The following is a 20,113-nucleotide window of genomic DNA, read 5'->3' on the forward strand; positions in this document are numbered from 1 at the left end:
AGTTCAGATTCTGGACCCTGATGGAGAAGACTCAAAACTACTGCCAGTTTCTACAGATAGATGAGGAAAGTAGCCTGACTGAAGTAATACACCACGAACTGCCCAATGTGGGCAACTAATGGAGCATGCCAGTTTTAGGAAAGATTCTGAGGAAGGAAAATGAAAAGGCAAGGAGAAAAAGGAGGAGGGCAGGAAGGAAAAATAGGAAACTGTACATTACAAAGCATTAGGAACAATAAAAAATACATAAAATGTAGAAGAAACAAAAGATGATCACATCTACATCAGTGGTCAAACTGATAATAAGCAGGAAAAAAAATACATGATCTAAAAAGCCTTCAAGGCATCAGGCACTTGCATAGTTTGCACAGGAAGCCCCGGTTTTCAGAGCAACAAACACATTTAAGACCAAATAAGCTTCTGTCCTTAGATTGTAGCCCAATGCAGAGGCCAAAGTACATATACAGAGTGGCACACACATCTGCTGTCTAGGCTGAGCACTTTCAAGGCCTTTATTCATTTTAATTCCCTCACTTAAAAACCACTTTCTTCACCTATACCAGGGAGGAAAGCAGGGCTAGTAAGTAACTTGGCCACAAATCACTTTCTAGGAACAGAGGACTCCGGGGTCCCTGCTATAAGCCATCTTAGGTGACACCACCGTAATCCAGTTCTAACCTGTGTGTTATATGGACGCCCCTGCATGCCTTCCTGCTCAAGAGCCAACGCCTTGGATATCCTATGTTCTAATGTCCTTCTCTACAACTCACCCCAAGCCCTTTCTTCTTCACTCTGCGAGGTCTAGTCTCCACTTATATTCATGTCGCTTGGGTCCTCATCCCCAGCAGAGAAACCAGTCTTGAAATACACATTTGTTTTGGCAGCTACCTAATCAGTGTGTCACTCAATTGTTGGCCATGTATCTCAGATAATAGCACAAAATATAACAGCATCCATTGAGTCACTTCCCACCCCAACCAAACCTCAGTGACATCTTTAATGCCATCTCTTCTATCCAATGGAGCTTACTTCCTATCAGATACATTTTCACTCAATCTTCTGTCCCTACAGTTATCGACTTAATTCAGGCCTCTACAGGGTTTGCCTAAATTTGTTATGTGGTGGCTGGCCAGGTCATGATCCTTGCTGCCAGCCTGACCCGCCAGAGGCAGCAGACTGAGTTCTCTATCTGCCTGTGTCAGTCCCCTGTTGATAGTTCACAGCAGCCTTCAGTAGAAAGCTGTTCCTTTCACAGCTGAGGGAATCCCTTTGTCACCTGTAAAGTCAAGCTGAGAAGTCAGCTCCCCTTCTGCCACCTGCCACTGTGGTCACAGCACTTACCATAACAGGCTTCCCTGTGTACCTTAATGTCTATCTGTCCTTTCACTAGACTTGGAATTCTCAAGATCAGAGATGATATTACTAGTGTTTGCCTGTTAGACATAGTGGATGCTCAAACAGAAGAGCTCAAGAGTGAGAAATGGAAGACCTAGTTCTCAGAGATAACTCTCAGTTCAGAGTGAGCTAACAATATGTCTGACATGGAGTGAGGGGGCACAACTTTGACTACAAGGCAGCTCTTTTTGCCACCATTATACACAGCTCCTTCGGAGGAGCTCTCACATTTCCTTTGGAAACCTCCTCCCCATCCCTCAGTAGTGACAGACTGTAGCTGAAGATCTATGAGCTAAATGGCCCAAATATACATACTATCCATTTCCTAGGGAGGCCTGAGCTTCACGACAGGCCTTTGATTCAACTAGCTGAGGCCAAGCATCTGTGTGGATGCTACAAGGACAGAGCAGCTCTTGTTCAGGTACCACGAAGCAAGGGTTTATGGGGATCTTTAAGAGAGTGCTAAAGCAAATGTTTGTGTTTTTACAGTGGGATAAAAAGGCCCATGGTGCCAGGCTGGAGGAGTATGCCTTTAATACCAGCACCAGGAGGCAGATGCAGGTGGATCTCTGCAAGTTTAAAGCTAGCCTGAGTGAACATAGTGATTTCCAGAACAGCAAGGACTACATAAAAAGATCGTTTCAAAAAACAAAACAAAACAAAACAAAACAAAACAAAAAACAATAGGCTCCTGTGACCTAAAAATGAAGTACAGAAACAAACAAAAGCTGTTACAGACAAGTATCAACACTGAAAGAATGACTAGAGGGAACAAAGGAAACTCACCATGTAGTGACATTGTTAGGGCAACTAAATCCAGCCAGTCGGGAATATCAATCCATAAAAACTTTTGATCATCTAAGCCAATTTGATTTGTGTTGGGATCTTTGTGATTTGTTATGGTTATAAGACTCCTGATATGTAAGTTAGTATTTGTGAGAAAAGAATCAAGGTATATATTAAAGAATATCATAATCCCATCTACCTTCCTGTCCCCCTGCTTGGCTGCTGCTCTTTCTCCTGCTTAGACCACTCCGTCTCCTCAGCTTTCTCAAATTTGACTTACCTGTAAGGCCAGCATACTCTAACCTGCTCAAGTCAGGGAATGTGGGGATAACAACAAACACTGAGAGGTGAGAGTAGATGCCAGGTTACACCTGACAAGATTAGGGGAAAGCAGCGAACAGCATACTGCGAAGAGAAGAAAGAGATTTAAAAAAAGAACGTCTTCCATTCCTGACAATGTCTACCAGGCCCCTGTAGAGTTACCCTTTAGTGGTATTATGAAGAACTAAGCTTTATGAAGAGTTGGAAGAAGTTAAAAACAAACACAAAATGCTTGCTTCTTTCACAACAACAAAATGGTTTTATGAAGAACAGGAAAGGCTTTGGGCTAACTTAATCTGAGAAACTTCTCCTGGAGGCAGTCTGATATGCTGGAGGGCTTCTAGTGAGGACAGGACTGAGCTGCTCTCCAGCCTCCCAGAGAGGAGGAGGACAGGAAACTGATTTAAATTTCAGTATGAACCCAAGGCAGACAAAGGAGCCATGCTGCAGGACGAACTGCTGAGGATGGAAAGGCAAAATGAAAATGGGCTTGTACGGCTTTGAAGAAGGAAACTTATCCCTGTTGGTCAAAAAATAAACAAATATCCGTGGAGAGCCTTTGATTCATCTATAGTCATAGCCATGTATGAGACCATACTATTGGCCAGACTCTGCCAGGCTGTGGCCATACAAGGAGGGACAAGGAGCATTAGATGTTTACATTCTCTGAAAGGGAAAAGAAAGGCGGAGTCCTGACATCTCCTCTTCCATCTACAGTAAAAAATGCCATGCAGAATTCACACAACAGCTCCTTTCCAGTTTCATCTTGAAAGATAACTTTTGTGTGATCGACAAATTACATATAGCAATAATAAAAGGTGTTACAAGTCAGATAGAGTCCCTCACTTAATAAATAAATAAAGCAGACAGCAATGGGCTCCAGTTCAGTGTAGGTGAGAGTACGGCAGGTCGTACGAGGTAAGTCAAATCTGAGAAAGCAGAGGAGAGGGAGTGGTCCAGGCAGGAGAAAGAGCAGGTGGGATTAAAACAGGGAAGCTTGGCTGAAGCTGATAGAACCATCAGAGAAGCATGGAACCCAGCCCGGAGGGATATAGCTAGTTTTATAGAGTCTTCTAGATACCAGCTAAGCAACTGAGAGCTTGTCTTGTGGGAAATGGGTGATAATGGAGGGTTTTGAGTTAAAAGAAAGACAATGAAAATTACATTTTCTGCATAGTGGACTGGCTACAGAGAGATGAAAGGCCTGATGCTCTCCACAAGTTCAAGCTCTAGGTGGCCAGGGCCTGAACTCATACAGCCACAGTGAAATAGATGTGAGGGCAAAAACACTGCGGATAATTAACTTCTTTTGATTCCAGATATACACTGAACCATGTGCTCTATGCTGTAACAGAAGTGGGACAAAGGGCCTGCCTGTCCCCTGGGCCCATGTCACTAAGATGACAGGGATGACCAGGAAAGGGGAAAATAAGTGAGACAACTACAGCTGTGGGTTGCAGAAGACAACTGTGGTCACTGAGGACAGCTGACTCCTGGGCATTTACTTACATGATCTACAACAATGCCACAAGGTCAAAGTGTAAGCAGAAAAGGCTGTCTGTCCTCCAAGACACCTTGTCCTGTGCTTCACAGCAGATGATGCTATGCTGCTGGTCAGTGAGATGGTCCAGAAGCAAGTGCCTGAGCTCTCTAGACTGCACCAAGCAGTGAGCATCAAGACAGAGTCGTAAACAAGAGAAAGGGTCTATTTTTGGACTGAGATGTTTCCAGATTTCCCCTTCTGGCATAACTGATGCATGGCTGCAGATTTCCGATCGCTTACTCACAGACACACATTTAGAAGCTTTCAAAAAATTCATCACCTCTCCTCCATATCTCTTTCTCCCCTTCCTACTCTTAATTTAATTTCACTTCCTCTTGTCACAGCTTGCTTACAAATCTCGGCCTGTGTCTGGAGTCAATTAGGACTGTGAAGTACCCCACCACGCCTTCATCTGGGGACTCATTTATATATATTTTTTCTTATTTCAGGAGTTCTTAAAAACTGTAGTTCCAAAAGTTTCCAATCAACCATCACATTCTATTCTTTGGAGAAGTATGCTTTTCTCCACAGTTAAGAAGGCAGCATCAAACTATGCCTTCGACAGGAATATTTCCTCTCTACCTATACAGAGACCAACTGTGCTTTGGGAATTCACTCACAAAAACTAGCATGGCATGTAGATGATAAATGCTTAATGGCGATGGCATTAAAAATCTTTCTTCCATTCAAAATTAAATGTAATTTCCTTATTACTTTAATGGAATCCCTTGGAGTTGAAGTATTTAACTAGTCTCTTTCACATCAAGTATTCACTGTGAATGCTCCTTTAATAGTAGGTGTGTGAACTGTCCACTGACAGAATGAAAACACACTTTCACTGAAACAAAAACTGGGGAAGGCCACAGCAGCTTGATTTGGAATCTGATAATGGCTTACAGATTCCACTTCAGTTCAGCTTTACAGTCAGTGTGCCATGAGCCATTTACCACCTCTAACCTTTCAGGGCGCATTTGGAAGAAAAGTATAAACTGCCATATCACTAAGAAACAGCACACTGAAGCTCAACGTACTTGACTTTTCCTCTGCAATGTTGAGCTAGAAAGAAAGGCAGCAAAACAGAGATCAAACAAAACTCACCTTAAAAAGAGAGGCAGAGATGAATTGTGCAAAGTGCTAGCTAGTCATGGGGTTTCCCTCTTGTCACTGTCTTCCAGGCTCGCTTGAGTGGGACTGTAATGCAGCCCTGAGCATGGCTGGCTGCTATCACGCTACTTACTAGCTAAATCCATCCTGATATACAAGATGTGTGACATGCACAAGGAAGGCTCTAGGTAGTGAGCAGATACCAAGTGGAATCATGGGCTGTAGATACAAAGCTAGTATCTGAATACCCAACCAACTCTGTCATCCAGCCTTCTACTATCCCACAGGAGCTTCCCCTGCTGACTCCTACCTACCAGAGAAGCAAGGGCATCCTGGCATACTCTCCATTAAAATAAGCATCCTGAACAAAGGGAGGGGGGCCTAGACAGAGTGGATCCCAGGAGCCAAGGGATAAATGGCACATCCATGGCCTCCTCATCCTCATCCTAATTAAGCTGAGCTTTACTCAGTCTGAGCCGCCATCCTGAGCATCCACCTGGAAGTCTGCTGTTCACTCCTAGCTTGTCTCCCTTCTCTTCATTCCCACACATGGAAAATGTATGGGCCTTTAAGACATACTCATTGCCTCTTCCCCAAAATAGCCTTTCAACTTCACCCAGATGTAAACTCCTGTCTCCTGAACTCCCAAAGTTCCCATCACTTTGCCTAACCACTTACAGGCGCCTTGGGAGTACCTGAGACAACTCTGAGTTCCTGCCAAAGTCTTGTGGGTATTTGCTTACTGTAAGTGCCCATTAGCATAGAAGTCCATGAGAATTCAACTCTTCTCTTTGCTGGGTTCTCAAGACCAAATATATGAGCATGGCACAATCACAGGCTAAATAAATGTCTCCTGTCAGATGCCAGAAAATTGGTGGTTTTCTTCCTCTTATCCCAGAACACAATGCTAGTGTGGAAGCTGAGCCTTCGGGGATCCTTTGCCTCAACTACTGGAGACTCTGAGCAAGACAAGGCCTGAGCAGTAGTCAGCTTTCTCCCCTACATTAGGGTCCTACACCCAATGGCAAAATGACAGGTCCCTTGCTTTACTGGGCAATTCTAGAAAGCCATCTCAGCCCCCAGCTCCATGAAAAGCAGAATCATATTTTCTCAATGTCTATTCCCTACAAACTTAAGTATACTTCTTTCTCAGTGATTTCACTAGCATGCTTTTTTCTCCTACTCCCCCAGAGAACATACCAACATCAACATTATCTATAAGAAACAAGCCATTGCTAGACAATTTTTTCAAAAAAAAGAGCCAGCATGGAAAACAGAACAAGGAAAGGGAAGGAGGAATATAAAGATATCACACGCGCGCGCGCGCACACACACACACACACACACACACACACACACACACACACACACACACACACACACACACACACACACACACAGCTTGCTTCAGCAGTACTAGCTTTATTTCTCCCAAACTAGTCAAGTACTTTCAAATCTATGTGACTTATAGGTCAAATTATGCTTCTAAGGACAACTGATGTGACAATACATCAAGGAGCAGAGCCCAGAGGGCCACCAGCTAATGGGAGGCCATAGCACGCATCTCCCTCAGGAGAAAATGTACACCTGAGAGCCTACAGATGCAGCAGGCCAGCCAGGGACAAGTGCCCTCTCACTGCTCCTCACATCTCCAGTGCTAAGGACATCAGCCAGGGAGGGTGAACCCCATCCTCTTCTAAGGCCCTTAGCCTTCAGGACAGTCAATGACAGCTGCTACTCAAGGCCAGGTAGGGTAGGTGCTCAGTGACAGTGGCTATTGTTAAGGCTTATTTTACAGTGACAACCAGGAAGCTAAGGGATCAGTACAACATTTATGGGTGATTTTCTTGGGCAGGTTAAAAGAATTTGAAAAGGACAACTGAGCTGAGCTGCAGGAAAGTTATGACTTTTACAAAAGGTTTTACCACAGACATCGTTTAAATAGGGGCCCCTCCACAGCACATTTAATACATAAATGTATATTCCGTCCCATAACACTTTTCTACTCAAAAGCCTTAATTCTTCCTCAATTCCTACTGCAAGTAAAGTCTTCTCTTCTAGGTGCTTCCCTTCTGTTCTGCTTTTTACACAGAAGTAGCATGTGTTCATTAAAGAAATTCTGAATGACAGAAGCAGAAACAAGGGCACTCACAGTTCATCACCCAAGTAGCAACAGCCTAGTTCCTAAGGTTTCTCCAGCTAGCGGGTATGTTCATGCCCGGAGTTTTGTCCCCACAGTTTTAACTGTGAGGACTTTAGGCACTGACCTTTAAACCTAAGCTGACAGTGAAGGAACTCTTCCTAGACCCTGATACACTCTTCCCCATGCCATGTTTGACTAAGAATTCTCCTACACTCTCGTCAGGACCAGGATCATTAACGTCATTGATTGCAGACTCAAGAATACCCCTCCACCTCTAGAAGCAAGGTATGCCAACATCCGCTTCCCACTTTCTTCTATTTTCCTCTCCTAACTAAATCTCTAGTCCATTCACACTGTATGTACACTAAGACATGTAAGAATGATTTATACGCCTCCTTTGAAATCATGAATAACTCTGAAGGAGTTCACAGTCCCAGGCCTAAAGGCCTCAGAGGGCATCACATCTACTTGTATCGGTTAGGGCGGAGCTGTGGCAAGCGTTGAGCATGAGAAGGCCAGCACCCCGCTCTGCCAGCACACACCTTTGTGCTGTTTTGAAAAGGTCGGTTACCTGTCTGTCCTCACTGCTATCTTCCTAGATGAACTCTACAACTATTTCCATGTTCTTCTCAGAAACGTTCTTAGAATTCTGGTGGGAACTGACTCAAACTTACAAGTTACTTTAGACTGACTAGTCCCTACAATACTTGCTCACCCTCCCAAGTTCACAGTGTCCTTCTAGATACCCAGGTCTTCTGATCTGAGTCATTTACATTTCTTTTCAAAGTTATTGCTATGACTGTAAATGCTTCTGTTCTACTTTAAGTGGCCATTAAATAGATTCCGGATCATCTCTAGTGTCTGTACACTTCCATGATCAGGCCAGAAACCTCACCCCACCCATCTGGACTTGCCTTACATCACTGGCTGCACTAGGAGCCAGAGAACTTTCCTGTCCAGTAGCACTCACTGTTATGACGCCATCCCCCCACTTCCCCCACCCGGCCTCTGTACTTGCTCTTTAAGGCTCCACAGAACTTACTAAGTCCAGGCAGCATTCAAACAGGACAGTTCTCCTGCCAGAGCTGCCCAGGAGTTGGAATTATGGGCTTTAGTGACCAGACCTAGCTACTAGTTACCACCTTTTCCATATTCTCACAAGAAGTTCTAATGTAACGTCATGCTATCAAATGATCCAATAACCACTTTCTCCTTATCAATATCAAGACATATAAACTTTGAGAAAAATTAAACATAAAACAAACTAAATTTCTAGTTGTTGTCTTATTTTAAGAAGTTAGGATAAATCCGAAACAAATTTAGTAAAAATGTTCCATTAGTTCAAAACAGTGCCAAGCTGGGAGCAGTTTACTCTCAGTATTTCAACAGGTAGTCAGATAAATCAGTTATGAGACATTTCTAATAGGCAAACAGCCAAATACATTAATGGACTATAGCAATGCATACAGACACAGAAAAATGAAGGTCAACACAATGGAATAGAGAAAATCCTGAAAAGGCAGAACAAAAACAGGGGTGTACTATAGGAGAATCTTATATTCAGTTAAATAAAAGTCTGGGAAGTTATACATAATGCCCATTCTTATTTGTCTGTTCTGTTTAATAAGCATACACCACCTTTATGATCAAATTTTAAAACAACCAGCTTCAATTACGTATGTCACTGATAGTAGTTCATCGTGGGAGTATGTACCATTATTAAAACTCATTTGTTAAAAAAAAAACTTGCAAAATGCCAACTTTGAAAGAATCATTTTTTTTAAACTGAATGAAAATTTCTAAGCAATAGAGGGACTTGGGGAAAATATCTCAAGGCAATGATCAGTTGTCATCAAGAAGAATGTTAAAATACATTCTAGGAATGTCAGGACAGAGGCTGAACAAACCATGAGACTATCCTACTGCAAAGGCTCCCAAGGAACATCGACTCACAACCTCTCATTAAGCACAGTGAGTGCAGAGAGTAGGGGTCTGCAGGACTATACAGCTAATTACTGCCTAGGGCCAAAAGGACTTCTAACTCAAAACACACACTTTTAATTCCTTTCTCAGTTCTCAGGAGTCACAATGTCTTGTTGCTTGTCTCTTCTACTTGAACTACAAAATCAGAGCTGACGACAGTGCCCTTTAAAAGGCAGTGGTTTGTTTTAGTAGCCTTCTTATCACTGACTCAAGATGTAGAAGAAACATCTTGTAAAAGGAAGGAAAAACTAACTGGGTGAGCCCAGCTTGCGAGTCCAAGGATGAAAACATTTTGACAAAAAGACAAACGTTAGACCACAACATATAGGGAGAAACACAAGCAAGAACCTCCAGACTTAGAGAAAACTTGAAAGCCAGGACAGAAAGCTCTCGGCATTTACCATGTCAACTGTGCTGCAAGCTTTCTGTGTGTAAGTTACCAGGTTCATTCAACAAGTCTACCTCTCATTCCTTGGGGTTTATGCGCTCTCTAAGAGGAATTTTCAAGGAGTTTCTTTTTAAGAGAATTTTATTTATTTTGTGGTTTGGCAGGAAGGGTTGTTTGTTTATTGTTCTGTTTTGTTTTGTGAGACAGAGTCTCACTACAAAGCCCTGGCTGGCCTGGAACTGGATACATAGACCAGGCTGGCCTTGACCTCAGAGATCCACTTGCCTAGAGAAGCCACCTAAAAATGACTAGTTTTTGAAAATGTGGGCTCTCCTGAGCATATGTTACAGTGTTTGCAATAAATCAACAACTTAGCACAGTCACCTTCTAAGTGATACAGGAGGCAGGTTTTAGAGTCCCTATGCACACAAATTCCACAGAATTGAGTCTCTTACATTAAATGGCACAAAATATGCCATCTTATATACTTTAAATGTTTATAAAGCAAAACATCTCACTGCTTGGTAAACAGCTGTTAGGCTGGATAACTCAGAGAAGAGTGACAAGAAGAAATATCAAGGCATGTTCAGTACTTAAGCAGTTTTTAACTTTTCGACCCACAGTTGAATGAATGCACAGTTTCTGTAGGAGAACCCTACAACATGGAAGTCCAACTGTATTCTGACTTAACAACTTAGCACAAGGCTAGCTGATTATCTGCTCCAACAGACACGGTTATATTTGTAATGTACAGACAAATCTGATTCTTGACCCTCCAAGGTGAAACCAGAGCCTATACAGAAAGAATTTTACTGAAATTGTCACAGAGAAAGGAATAATTTTAGGTCTAAGTTAGGAGGTGACATGATGAACTGTTGGTGCTCTGCAAGCTAAAATGAGGACAGAGGACCTCTCCACTCACACTGCTCTTACCATGCTGAAGAGTATCATCAACTCACTGACCACAGACGCATGGGACACAATCATCACTACCACAACAATGAGGCAAATAGAGCGTCTAAGCCTTAGTCCAGGTCTGCACCCCAGTGAGGCTGAGTGGCCATAAGGACCAGCCCAGTTCTGGTTTTTATTTGTTCTGGATGTGTAAGACAGGTCTTAGCCTGTGCTGTTGGCTGGGCATGTGGATTAAGTAGCTATCTATTCTCCAAGACGTAAGCACAGCAAAGTTGGAGGATCTCCTTTGGTCTATGCTGCAAAGTCCAATCAAGGTTTACCAGGAAGCACTGCCACCAGGAGCCATGTATCACTTGTCGTTTTAATTAAGTGCAAAAACCCTGTGTCTCTCAGATTTATTCTCTTCTGTGTGGAATTAAGACATGAGTGGCCAGCACCTTCTCTTAAATCTGAAGGATTACTAAGGTAAACTAGCGTTGCTTAATTTTCCACCCAGAAAGCTAGGGTATTCCCTCACTCTCCCCCACTTCCTCCTTCTCTCCTTGCCTTCTTTTCTCACTAACTGATTACAAAATGTGCTGGGATAGCCAACAGCATACTAAACACAGTGAGTACCCCTATATTGCATTCCTGTTATTGAGAATAAAATATTTGACAACAGCAACTTAGAGAAGAAAAGCGTATTTCAACGCATAGACTGAGAGGCTGCTGACCATCAGTGAAGAAGGTTTGAAGGTAGGGCAGCTCCCGTCTATGACAGTGGGAGCATAAAGCTGCCTGTGCACATCTTGGTGGATAAGAAAGCAACACACTGAGGCTAGTACAGAACAGGGATAAACCCACAGGGTCTTCCCTCCAGTGGCCAACTTCTGCCAATTAAGCCTCACCTCCCAAACGTTGTACAATATCTCCACATAGTACTGTGGAGCCTAGTTTTCTGTGGACCAAGTTTTCACAGATATGAGCCTATGAGGGGAAAGAAGCACTTCACATCCAAACAAAACCAAATCCCTAATCAACAAACTAGAAATGGAGGAGACCAAAAATGTGGTAACAATGAAGTTTCTGAAGGCAAAATGGACAAAACTAAACTCAAATTTTAACCCATAATGAAATATTCTGGCAGCACTCACTCCTAGCCTATAACAGTGTGTAATGTCACTGCAGCCTTGGTTCTAAACACATAGCACTGTGCATGCTGTCACATCCTGTGATGCTAGCCAGCACTGCCTGAAACACCTTTAGGCTTAGAGGGAAGGCTACTGCATGTTATGAACTGTAGTGATTCTACAAAACACGGCAGTTTCTTCTACAGGAGTCATGGTTTCAATACAGAAAACAAAGACTTCTAATATCACCACTGCTCAGCATGGAAATATTAGATTAGTGTATCTTTGGAGTGTATCTTGTTAGAATGTTTGTTTTCTCTAAGTCCTGTTTGAATTACCAAATTAAGTTTCATTTAAAAAAATCATTTAATGAATTTTGGCTTCAGGTTAAAACTCAATTTCCAACAGTTTCTGAAATTGCCCAAAGCATGGCCATTTTTTTGTATGATACATATATATAAAGCAGCATTTTTCACACTGACAATTTAAAAATCAAAATATCAATTAACTCTGAGAAATGCTGAAAATGTTCAAGATCTTTCAATATCAAATATTTAGCCAAGAGTTGATTCTTTATGCAAAAATAAACATTCGCATTAGTAAGAAAACTTGCTTTCATTTCCAGTAAGTGATAGTTAACATATTCCAAATAATTGTTTTACAAAATGTATGACTATCAATGAACATTTACTTTGTGTGCCTAATTTATAATCTACATACACGAAGCTGTGTAAAGATTTCTGGCCAGAAAGGGGTCACAAGGGCTACAGTGATAGCTCAGAGGTTAAGAGAACTTGCTGCACAGTTCTGAAATGACTTTTGGATTACAGCACCTCTGTAACAAGAGGGGCATCTAGTGCATGCCTGTAACCCTGGCTCCAAGGAAAGCAGAGAGACAGGGTGATGATGGGGCTTCCTGGCTTTCAGACTAGCTGAGAAAACACAAGCACCAAGTTTAGAGAGAAGCTGCCTCAAGGAACAGGTAATGATAAAAGAGATACATCACATCTTCCCCTGGCTTCTGTATGCATGCCCATTTGCACACACACACACACACACACACACACACACACACACACACACACACACACACACACACTTTAAAGAAAAGAGTTACAGGCTTTAACTTTTACAGTGTGTGCCCTAGAACTGGCACACTCCTCAGAGTGGCCTGACTCAAATACAGCCTTACACTTTACAGGCTTGTGAGACTACAGTGCTATTGCTGTGGATGAGAGCATTCTACGCCTGTTTGAAGAAAACTGAACTATCACTTCACTAACAACAAGGAACAGGCTGGATCTGGCCTACAGACCAAAGATTGCACCCTCACCTATGAAATCCAGAACATCCCCATGTCTAGGGCCACTCCATCATTCAGGCCTCACCCAATAAGTGGCCCTTCTTATCCCTGTCTTGCCTCTGCTTGGCTGGCCCTACTGTGCTTCACTGTCTTAGCTCACACAATAGTCGACCTTCCTAAGTTCAGTATAAAGGTTCTCAACATTGATGCCCCAATTAAATTACTCCTTTCTCTCTGGGGTTTCCACTAATTCTCCCCCAGGGAATTTAGGCATCCTTTATCTGTATTTTCCAAGTCCTTGTGTCCACACAACGCCTAACACACATCAGATGTTCAATCAGGTAATGGAATAAACCAATTACTAAAAAACAAAACTTCAAAAGCTGTACTCTTCCTAAATCCTGGGCAAAATTCACAAGAGCAATCCACAGAAAGAGCTCACAACTGACATCATGAGAGTCTCGGGCCCTGAGTTCTACATACAGGAAACATCAGTTATTGTAAACCACAAAGACACAGCAATATGAAGGTAAAAGACAGTTAGTGGGTCTCTGGACCCTCTTGTTGTTCCTGAGGGTCCTAAAGGAGAGGGGGAAGACATAAAAGCAGCCTGAATAATGAATGTGTCTTTCCTGTGCTCCCTTCCCACCACAGCTTTACTCAAACCACTCCTCACTTTGTTTGGAAAACAGATTATGCCCTGTATAAATCAGTATGATTCAACACACTCCTGCTCTGCTCCCCACTATCTACAAGCCACAGCTTTTTTCTCTGCTCCTGCAGTCTGGCCCCATCTCCTGCCTCCTCCGTTTCTCTCTGGCTCTTTGCACCTGCTACCAGATGCTGCTTCTGAAATGTGTTCCCTCACTGAAATCCCGTTCAACTAGGATTACCGTCAATTTCTGGGTAAAATCTATTTCAAGCCCCTCCAGATAATAATCCAGGTGGTTCCAGCTCACTTACGAGGCCCTAATATCAGGGCCCCTAAATGGGAAACCAAAGAGGATCTGAGAATTGGATGCTGCAGAGTTACACTTGTCAGTCACCCCCAAGTTGCACTGTGTCTGCTTCTCCTTAAGAGAAGGCCTGATCCTCATTAATAAAGCTAAAGCTACTATTTATAACAGATGCTGGGTTAAGTATAAATCAACATCTGAAACAGTCAAAAGTCCTATTAGGACTGCAACTTTTAGAATGAGAAGGAAGCCTGCATAGCCCAAAAGGGAAAGCAAAGAGATACAGCCAATTAGTGTTTACTAATTCAAGAGGTGGACACCGCAAACCTATGTCCCCACGATGTTCTAGACGCTATGGGTTCAGTACAGCCCACGACCTCTTTTCTAGGGAGCACATAGTCAAGTAGAGAAGCTAACTAAACTATACACGATCCATTAGTAATAGCGAAATGTTACAAGGAAGAGAAATAGGTTGCCACATTATACAAAACAGTTGAGGAAGGAAGGCCTTACTTAGGAAACATCTGATCCACATGAGGTTAACAGAGATCAACCCATGTGGATTCTGGGAGAAGTGTTTCATGTAAATGAAACGATGGTTGCAAAGACCCAGAGATAGGAAGGGGCCTGGAATATGAGAGAAGAGCAGCGATGACTAGATGGCAGCAGGAGCGGAGTGAAAGGGAGCATGTGAGACGTAAGGAGAGAGGGGGGCGGGGAGGAGGCCAACTCCTGGCTTTGGGTCACTCTATGAAATTTAGAGGGCTACAGAAATGGCCTGGCAGTTAAAGGCACTTGCTGTTCTTTCAGAGGACCTGAGTTTGGTTCCCAGCACCCACATCAGGCAGCTCACAACCACCTGTAACTCCAGTCTTTGGGATCTGACTTCTGGCCTCCTCAGATGAACTGATACATACACACACACACACACACACACACACACACACACACAGAGAGAGAGAGAGAGAGAGAGAGAGAGAGAGAGAGAGAGAGAGAGAGAGAGAGCACACTCCTAGTAAAACAAATACTTTTAAAAAGAGCTTTGGATTTTAGCCAATAACTGAAGCTAATGAATTCCTAAGGATAGATGGATGAACAATATACCAACAAATAAATTCAACCTTCACAAAGTCAAGATATAATAAAGAAAAAAACGTCGTCATTCTTTACCGACTCAGAAGCACTATAACCTGACTTAGAGTCAGAACATCTGTAATTATGTTCCATAACTATCCAGTCTAAGTTTTCAGTCTTGTCAAATGTGGTAATTGGACCTGAGAGGTTGCAGTGACTTCCTGGCAGACCCGGCAATAACCAAGGTTTCCTAGATCACTGTTCTGAGCTATTCAGGAGCCATTTCAGCTCTGGGCATGCAACTCAGCTGCTCAACAGGCTCCAGGGAGCCGTGCGGTAGCTCCTTCGGCCTCTGAAACCTCTGTAAATTAGTGAGGAAGAGTAACTGCCCCAATATGGCATCTTCAAGCCCAGCCCATTCCCAAACAACAAGCAGGTAAGGTGGAAGCATCTATCCTAATAGATGAGTAAAGGTTGGATACTCAATGTGCTTGGTGGTATCAGGCATGTCGGGTATGAGAAGTCATTTGTCTATCACCCTTTGCTCTAACTCCTGGACACAGTACTCCCCTCCTAAGGTCACACTGGCCACAGACTGGGGCAGACATATGGCCTAGCCAGTTAAAGAACCTTATTCCTAAGACCACAACAAAGGTTTTGAGGTCCAAGCAGGATCGGGCCCATTCTTGGGGTTTTATGAACGGGAACAACAGAAAGACACATTAAGCCATTAATTATGTGAGCCAGCACATGTATTTTGTTGTGGGTGGTTCAAAAGTAACTATTGTAACCAAAGAATTCAGATTCTCAGGCACTTGCACACAATTTCTTATTTCATCAGTAATGTGATGTTCTAAAGTGGCTATCATTCTTAGAAAATAAAGATAACAGAGGTTAAGTAACTTCCTGATTTTATGAAGCCAGAAAGAGATTCAAACCCAAGCCTGTCCAAGTCCAGGCACTATGAACTCAAGAAGAAAACTTTTAACATTGGGAAGTCCAACAGCTTTGTTCAAAATTATTGGGTGGTGGTGAGCAATGGCTCAGTGATTAGTGCTCTTGTAGACATCCAAGTTCAGTTCCCAGCACCCATGTCAGTCAGCTTACCACAACCTGGAACTCTAGTGCAGGGAATTTGATGTCCTCTTCCGGCCTCCTGAGGGACCCCCACATACATGGCACACAGTCACACAGACATACAGACATATGCAATGCATATATAAATAAAAATGAATCTTTTTAAAAATTTATGGGGATACTTAAGATATAAGAACAGAGGAATAAAAACACTTCTACCTCTGGCTCTAGCCCATGACCTCAGCTGCAAAGACGTGGGGCCAGTCACTGCACTTGTCTGAGTTTTAAGTCTTCCCATTTATTAAAAAGATTAGTCTGAACAAGATGAATTACAGGCCCTTTAAAAGTCTATGGTTCTGTTTAGATATACAATTGATTTTTAACTAATTTCCCAGTAGAATATCAAGCAGATTTCAACTTAATGTCAAGCCCAACAGTTGGTAATGGCTCTTAGGGGACAGAGTTGAGGGATTCTGAACTACGTAACCTACTGGAAAATGAGTGCTGGCTTCTGTGGTCAGAGGCAGCAGAGAACAGGTTCCACATGTTTGCCTTTACTGATATTTCACTTTGACTCAGAAGTGCCACCACTGTCTTTCCACTATCCGGGCTGCCTGAACCTTCTAAGGATCTTCATCCGTAAGGCCCTTAAAAGAAAACAGTCAAAAGTGCATTTTCAGCACTTGGGGAACAGTCCAATTTACCACGGGGCTCTCTCCTCACAAGACTGTAGCTGAACTGTGCATCTTAACTCAACTGTTCCGAAATCCCCTATTCCTAAGCACTGAAAATCTGTGCAGCATTAATAAACCTCCCAGGAAGAGCCTCCACACACCAAAACGGTGACGTCCACACACTGTGGTAACAGCTTGGCCTGACTCATAAGAGAAATATGATGACACCTTATTTTCCTGTCCTCTTACTTCAATCGAGTCATGCCTCCTTCAACATGATACATGGTATGATAAGACATTTTATATATGACATATATGATAGATCCAATGGAGGTTTAAAGTCTGTTTTGGATAAAGATGAACCATTTTATAGGTAAATAAACCTTGCTTAATAGCATGAATCTGGCTAATAGCTAACATGGTTAAGACAACAATGTGGTCTCCTGGGTCTTCTTCAGGGTTTTACTGTCTACATAATATTGGACTGTCTAGAGCAGTGGTTCTTAGCCTGTGTATTGTGACCCCTTTTGTGGGGTTGAATGACCCTGTCTCAGGGGTCACATCTAAATATCCTGAATATCAGATATTTACATTATAATTCATAGTAGTAGCAAAATTATACCTACGCAGTCTCAATGAAAATAATCTTATGATCGTTGGGGAGGTGGTCATCACAACATGAGGACCTGTATTAAAGGGTCACAGTATTTGGAAAATTGAGAACCACTGGTCTAGAAGGCAAAGTTCAAATTCTTGCAGAGTGATCTACAAGGTCCTTCTAGATTCCCCTCTGGGTACCATACCACTCTTTTTTTCTGAGTGTCTCACATTCTTATGTTAATCAAACCCAACTTAAGTTAAGCTGGTACTATCTCATGCCTTTGTGCACGTTGGTTTCTTTTTAAAAAAAAAAAATTATTTTCTTAATTCATTGGGAATTCCGTATGTGTTCTGATATTTACCACCATTCCCCTCTAACTCCTCTCAAATCCACTCCCACCTCTTTACCTCCCCTAACTTCATGCCCCCCCCCACAGGCTTTTTTCTTAAAAAGCCCATCAAGCCTAATTGCACTGTCCCTGTACTCCTGGGTGTGAGGGCATCCAGGAGTATGGCCAGTATGCTGTTGTTAACTTAGCTGTGATGCCCTTCCTGACCTTATCTGTAATGAAACCAACTACTCTTATTTTAGAATGGATATTTGATATCATTGTCCCATGAAGCCTTTCTCCCAAGCGGAACTAACTACTGTTTCCCTTGTGCCCTACAGAATACCAGCAGGAATCAAGGCAGGGTTCTCCACCACTGTAACTTTGTAACTCAACAGTAGAATCCTGTTACTCTAAAATAATGCTGGTCACAAGTTCAGTTCTAAGTAGATGCTTATTGTTGGAGGGAGGGGCATCATTTATCTGGTCCATACCACCTTCTGTGCTTGAGTATTAAACAGTCATTCATTAACTTGTGCATATATATATATATATATATATATATATATATATGAAGCAATATTCAAGTGTCATCTGGTATGGGGCCCATGCCTTTAATCTCAGCACTTGGGAGACAGAAGCAGCCACCTTTCTGTGAGTTCAAGGCTAGCCTGGTCTACATGGAAAGACCCTGTCTCAAAAAGATAAGTATCAAGCAATGGATTATGTGCCAAGCAGAGGTGAGCTTACTGGAAAACTAATTATACTTAAAGTTTAGGTTCCCTTGACTTGTACCTTTCAATGCTTTGGACCAGTGTGTGTGTGTGTGTGTGTGTGTGTGTGTGTGTGTGTGTGTGTGTGTGTGTGTGTGTGTGTGTGTTTCTTTAAAAGAACAGACTGTATATGGTGCAACAAAAATAACATTTACCCTTAGTGTCAAAGATACAAAGGGATATAATGCAAACAATCTCCTTTTCCCTGTTTAGTGGAAACAATATCTGTTCATTCGTTTATCCATCCATCCATCCATCCATCCATCCGAGGAAAATTACTAAGCAATGTTTTCCGTCACACATACAGAAATAATATCAACGTGTTCCTACCCTTATGGAAAAGGTTCCTATGTTGGGGGACACAAAAGCCGGTTGTGTCCAGAGAACAGAAAGCATTAGAGGACAGTTACAACACTAGGTGTTGCTTAAGTGTTGCAGTTCTGAAGGAAAAAGCTTTTACCCTACACTGGTGATATCCTAAACCAGTTTCTGGAGGTACTGAGTTCTACCTATTCCTGGAGGCAAGGTCAAAGGAGAGTTCTGCTGAGCGTGGATTTTATTAAACCCTATGCACAAGAGGAGGTCCAAACAAACACATGAAAGGGCAAGTGGAGAGAGTGGTGAGTTTTACTACAGGAAGCGTAAGACTGTGGGAACTCTTTCAAGGCACTCAAGTCAGCAGCCACGGCGAACTCACTGCCTCTAAAAGTTAGCCTGAATTCAAGGACATCCAAGAGCCTCTTCAAAACTTGCTTCCTTCAGTGCCCAGATATGCGTCCCTCTTCGTGAGAATAAACCTGTCGCCACCCCGAGCCAGCTGTTGGCTCCGTGAGACCGACTCTTCTGTCTTGCTAGAGACTCTCTCACTTCACCAAGAGCTAACGAGGCAGGGCCCAGTTAGGGGTGCAGGGTCCCTGGTGGGGATTCGCCCCTGACTCCCGCCGGTCGTTCCCATAGCAACCAGCTTACCACTTCACGGGCCCGGCTGGAGAAGTCTCCCTTGGGCCGAGGGCTTCTGCGGAACAGCTCGTCCCGGCTGCCATCGGCTCCACCACCCACGGCCACTCCCAGAGCCTTATTCCGCGTCTTCACTGTCTTGACGCTAGCCCTGAAGAGCAGTGTGATGTCCACCGCCATAGCGACCCGCGCCGCGGCCCGAAGCCGGTCGGCACACGTCAGCAGCAAGCGACCCCAGCAAGAGCTCGGTCGCTGAGGGACGTTCCGATTTCGCTTCCGCCTGGGAACTGTGAGCAGAAAAGAAAGGTTCCGCTCTCAGCCCGTGTACTGCGTCGAGTAGAGAAAGGTTCCGGCCTCGGCCCAGCGCAGGGAATCTCCGTTCCAGACAGCTACCCGCAGTGCATCTCCTCACTGCAAACTTCAGCGGGGTCAGACGCTTGGAAGTTTCACAGGGTTTCTAAAACTGGGCTTCAGGAACGAAAGCATCAGGAAACTAGAAAGATCGCTCACTTATGATTCTTTAGAAGACAGGCGTGAGGTTTGGTTGACAGGTGGGGAGTGTTAACACCTTTGACCTATGTCGTCAAGTGATCCACTTAAGAAGCAATGAACTATGACCGTCTGGGTGCAGGAACTAGGAAAGGGTAAGTGTATAGAGGTAGAGTCCAGAGGGCTCTCTTCTT

General features: G+C 43.2%; 1 protein-coding gene across 1 annotated transcript in view; it reads right to left on the reverse strand.

Annotated features, from left to right (window-relative positions):
* Window positions 1-19,697, reverse strand: part of Stx18 (syntaxin 18) — a 90,089-nt gene extending 70,392 nt beyond the window's left edge. The window contains exon 1 of the mRNA XM_032916952.1: window positions 19,443-19,697. Coding sequence (XP_032772843.1) covers window positions 19,443-19,610 — 168 coding nt within the window. The 5' untranslated portion in view covers window positions 19,611-19,697. The remainder of the gene's footprint in view (window positions 1-19,442) is intronic.
* Between the last annotated feature and the right edge of the window lie 416 nt (window positions 19,698-20,113).

The sequence above is a fragment of the Rattus rattus genome, chromosome 11, assembly GCF_011064425.1.
Source record: "Rattus rattus isolate New Zealand chromosome 11, Rrattus_CSIRO_v1, whole genome shotgun sequence".
NCBI lineage: Eukaryota > Metazoa > Chordata > Mammalia > Rodentia > Muridae > Rattus > Rattus rattus.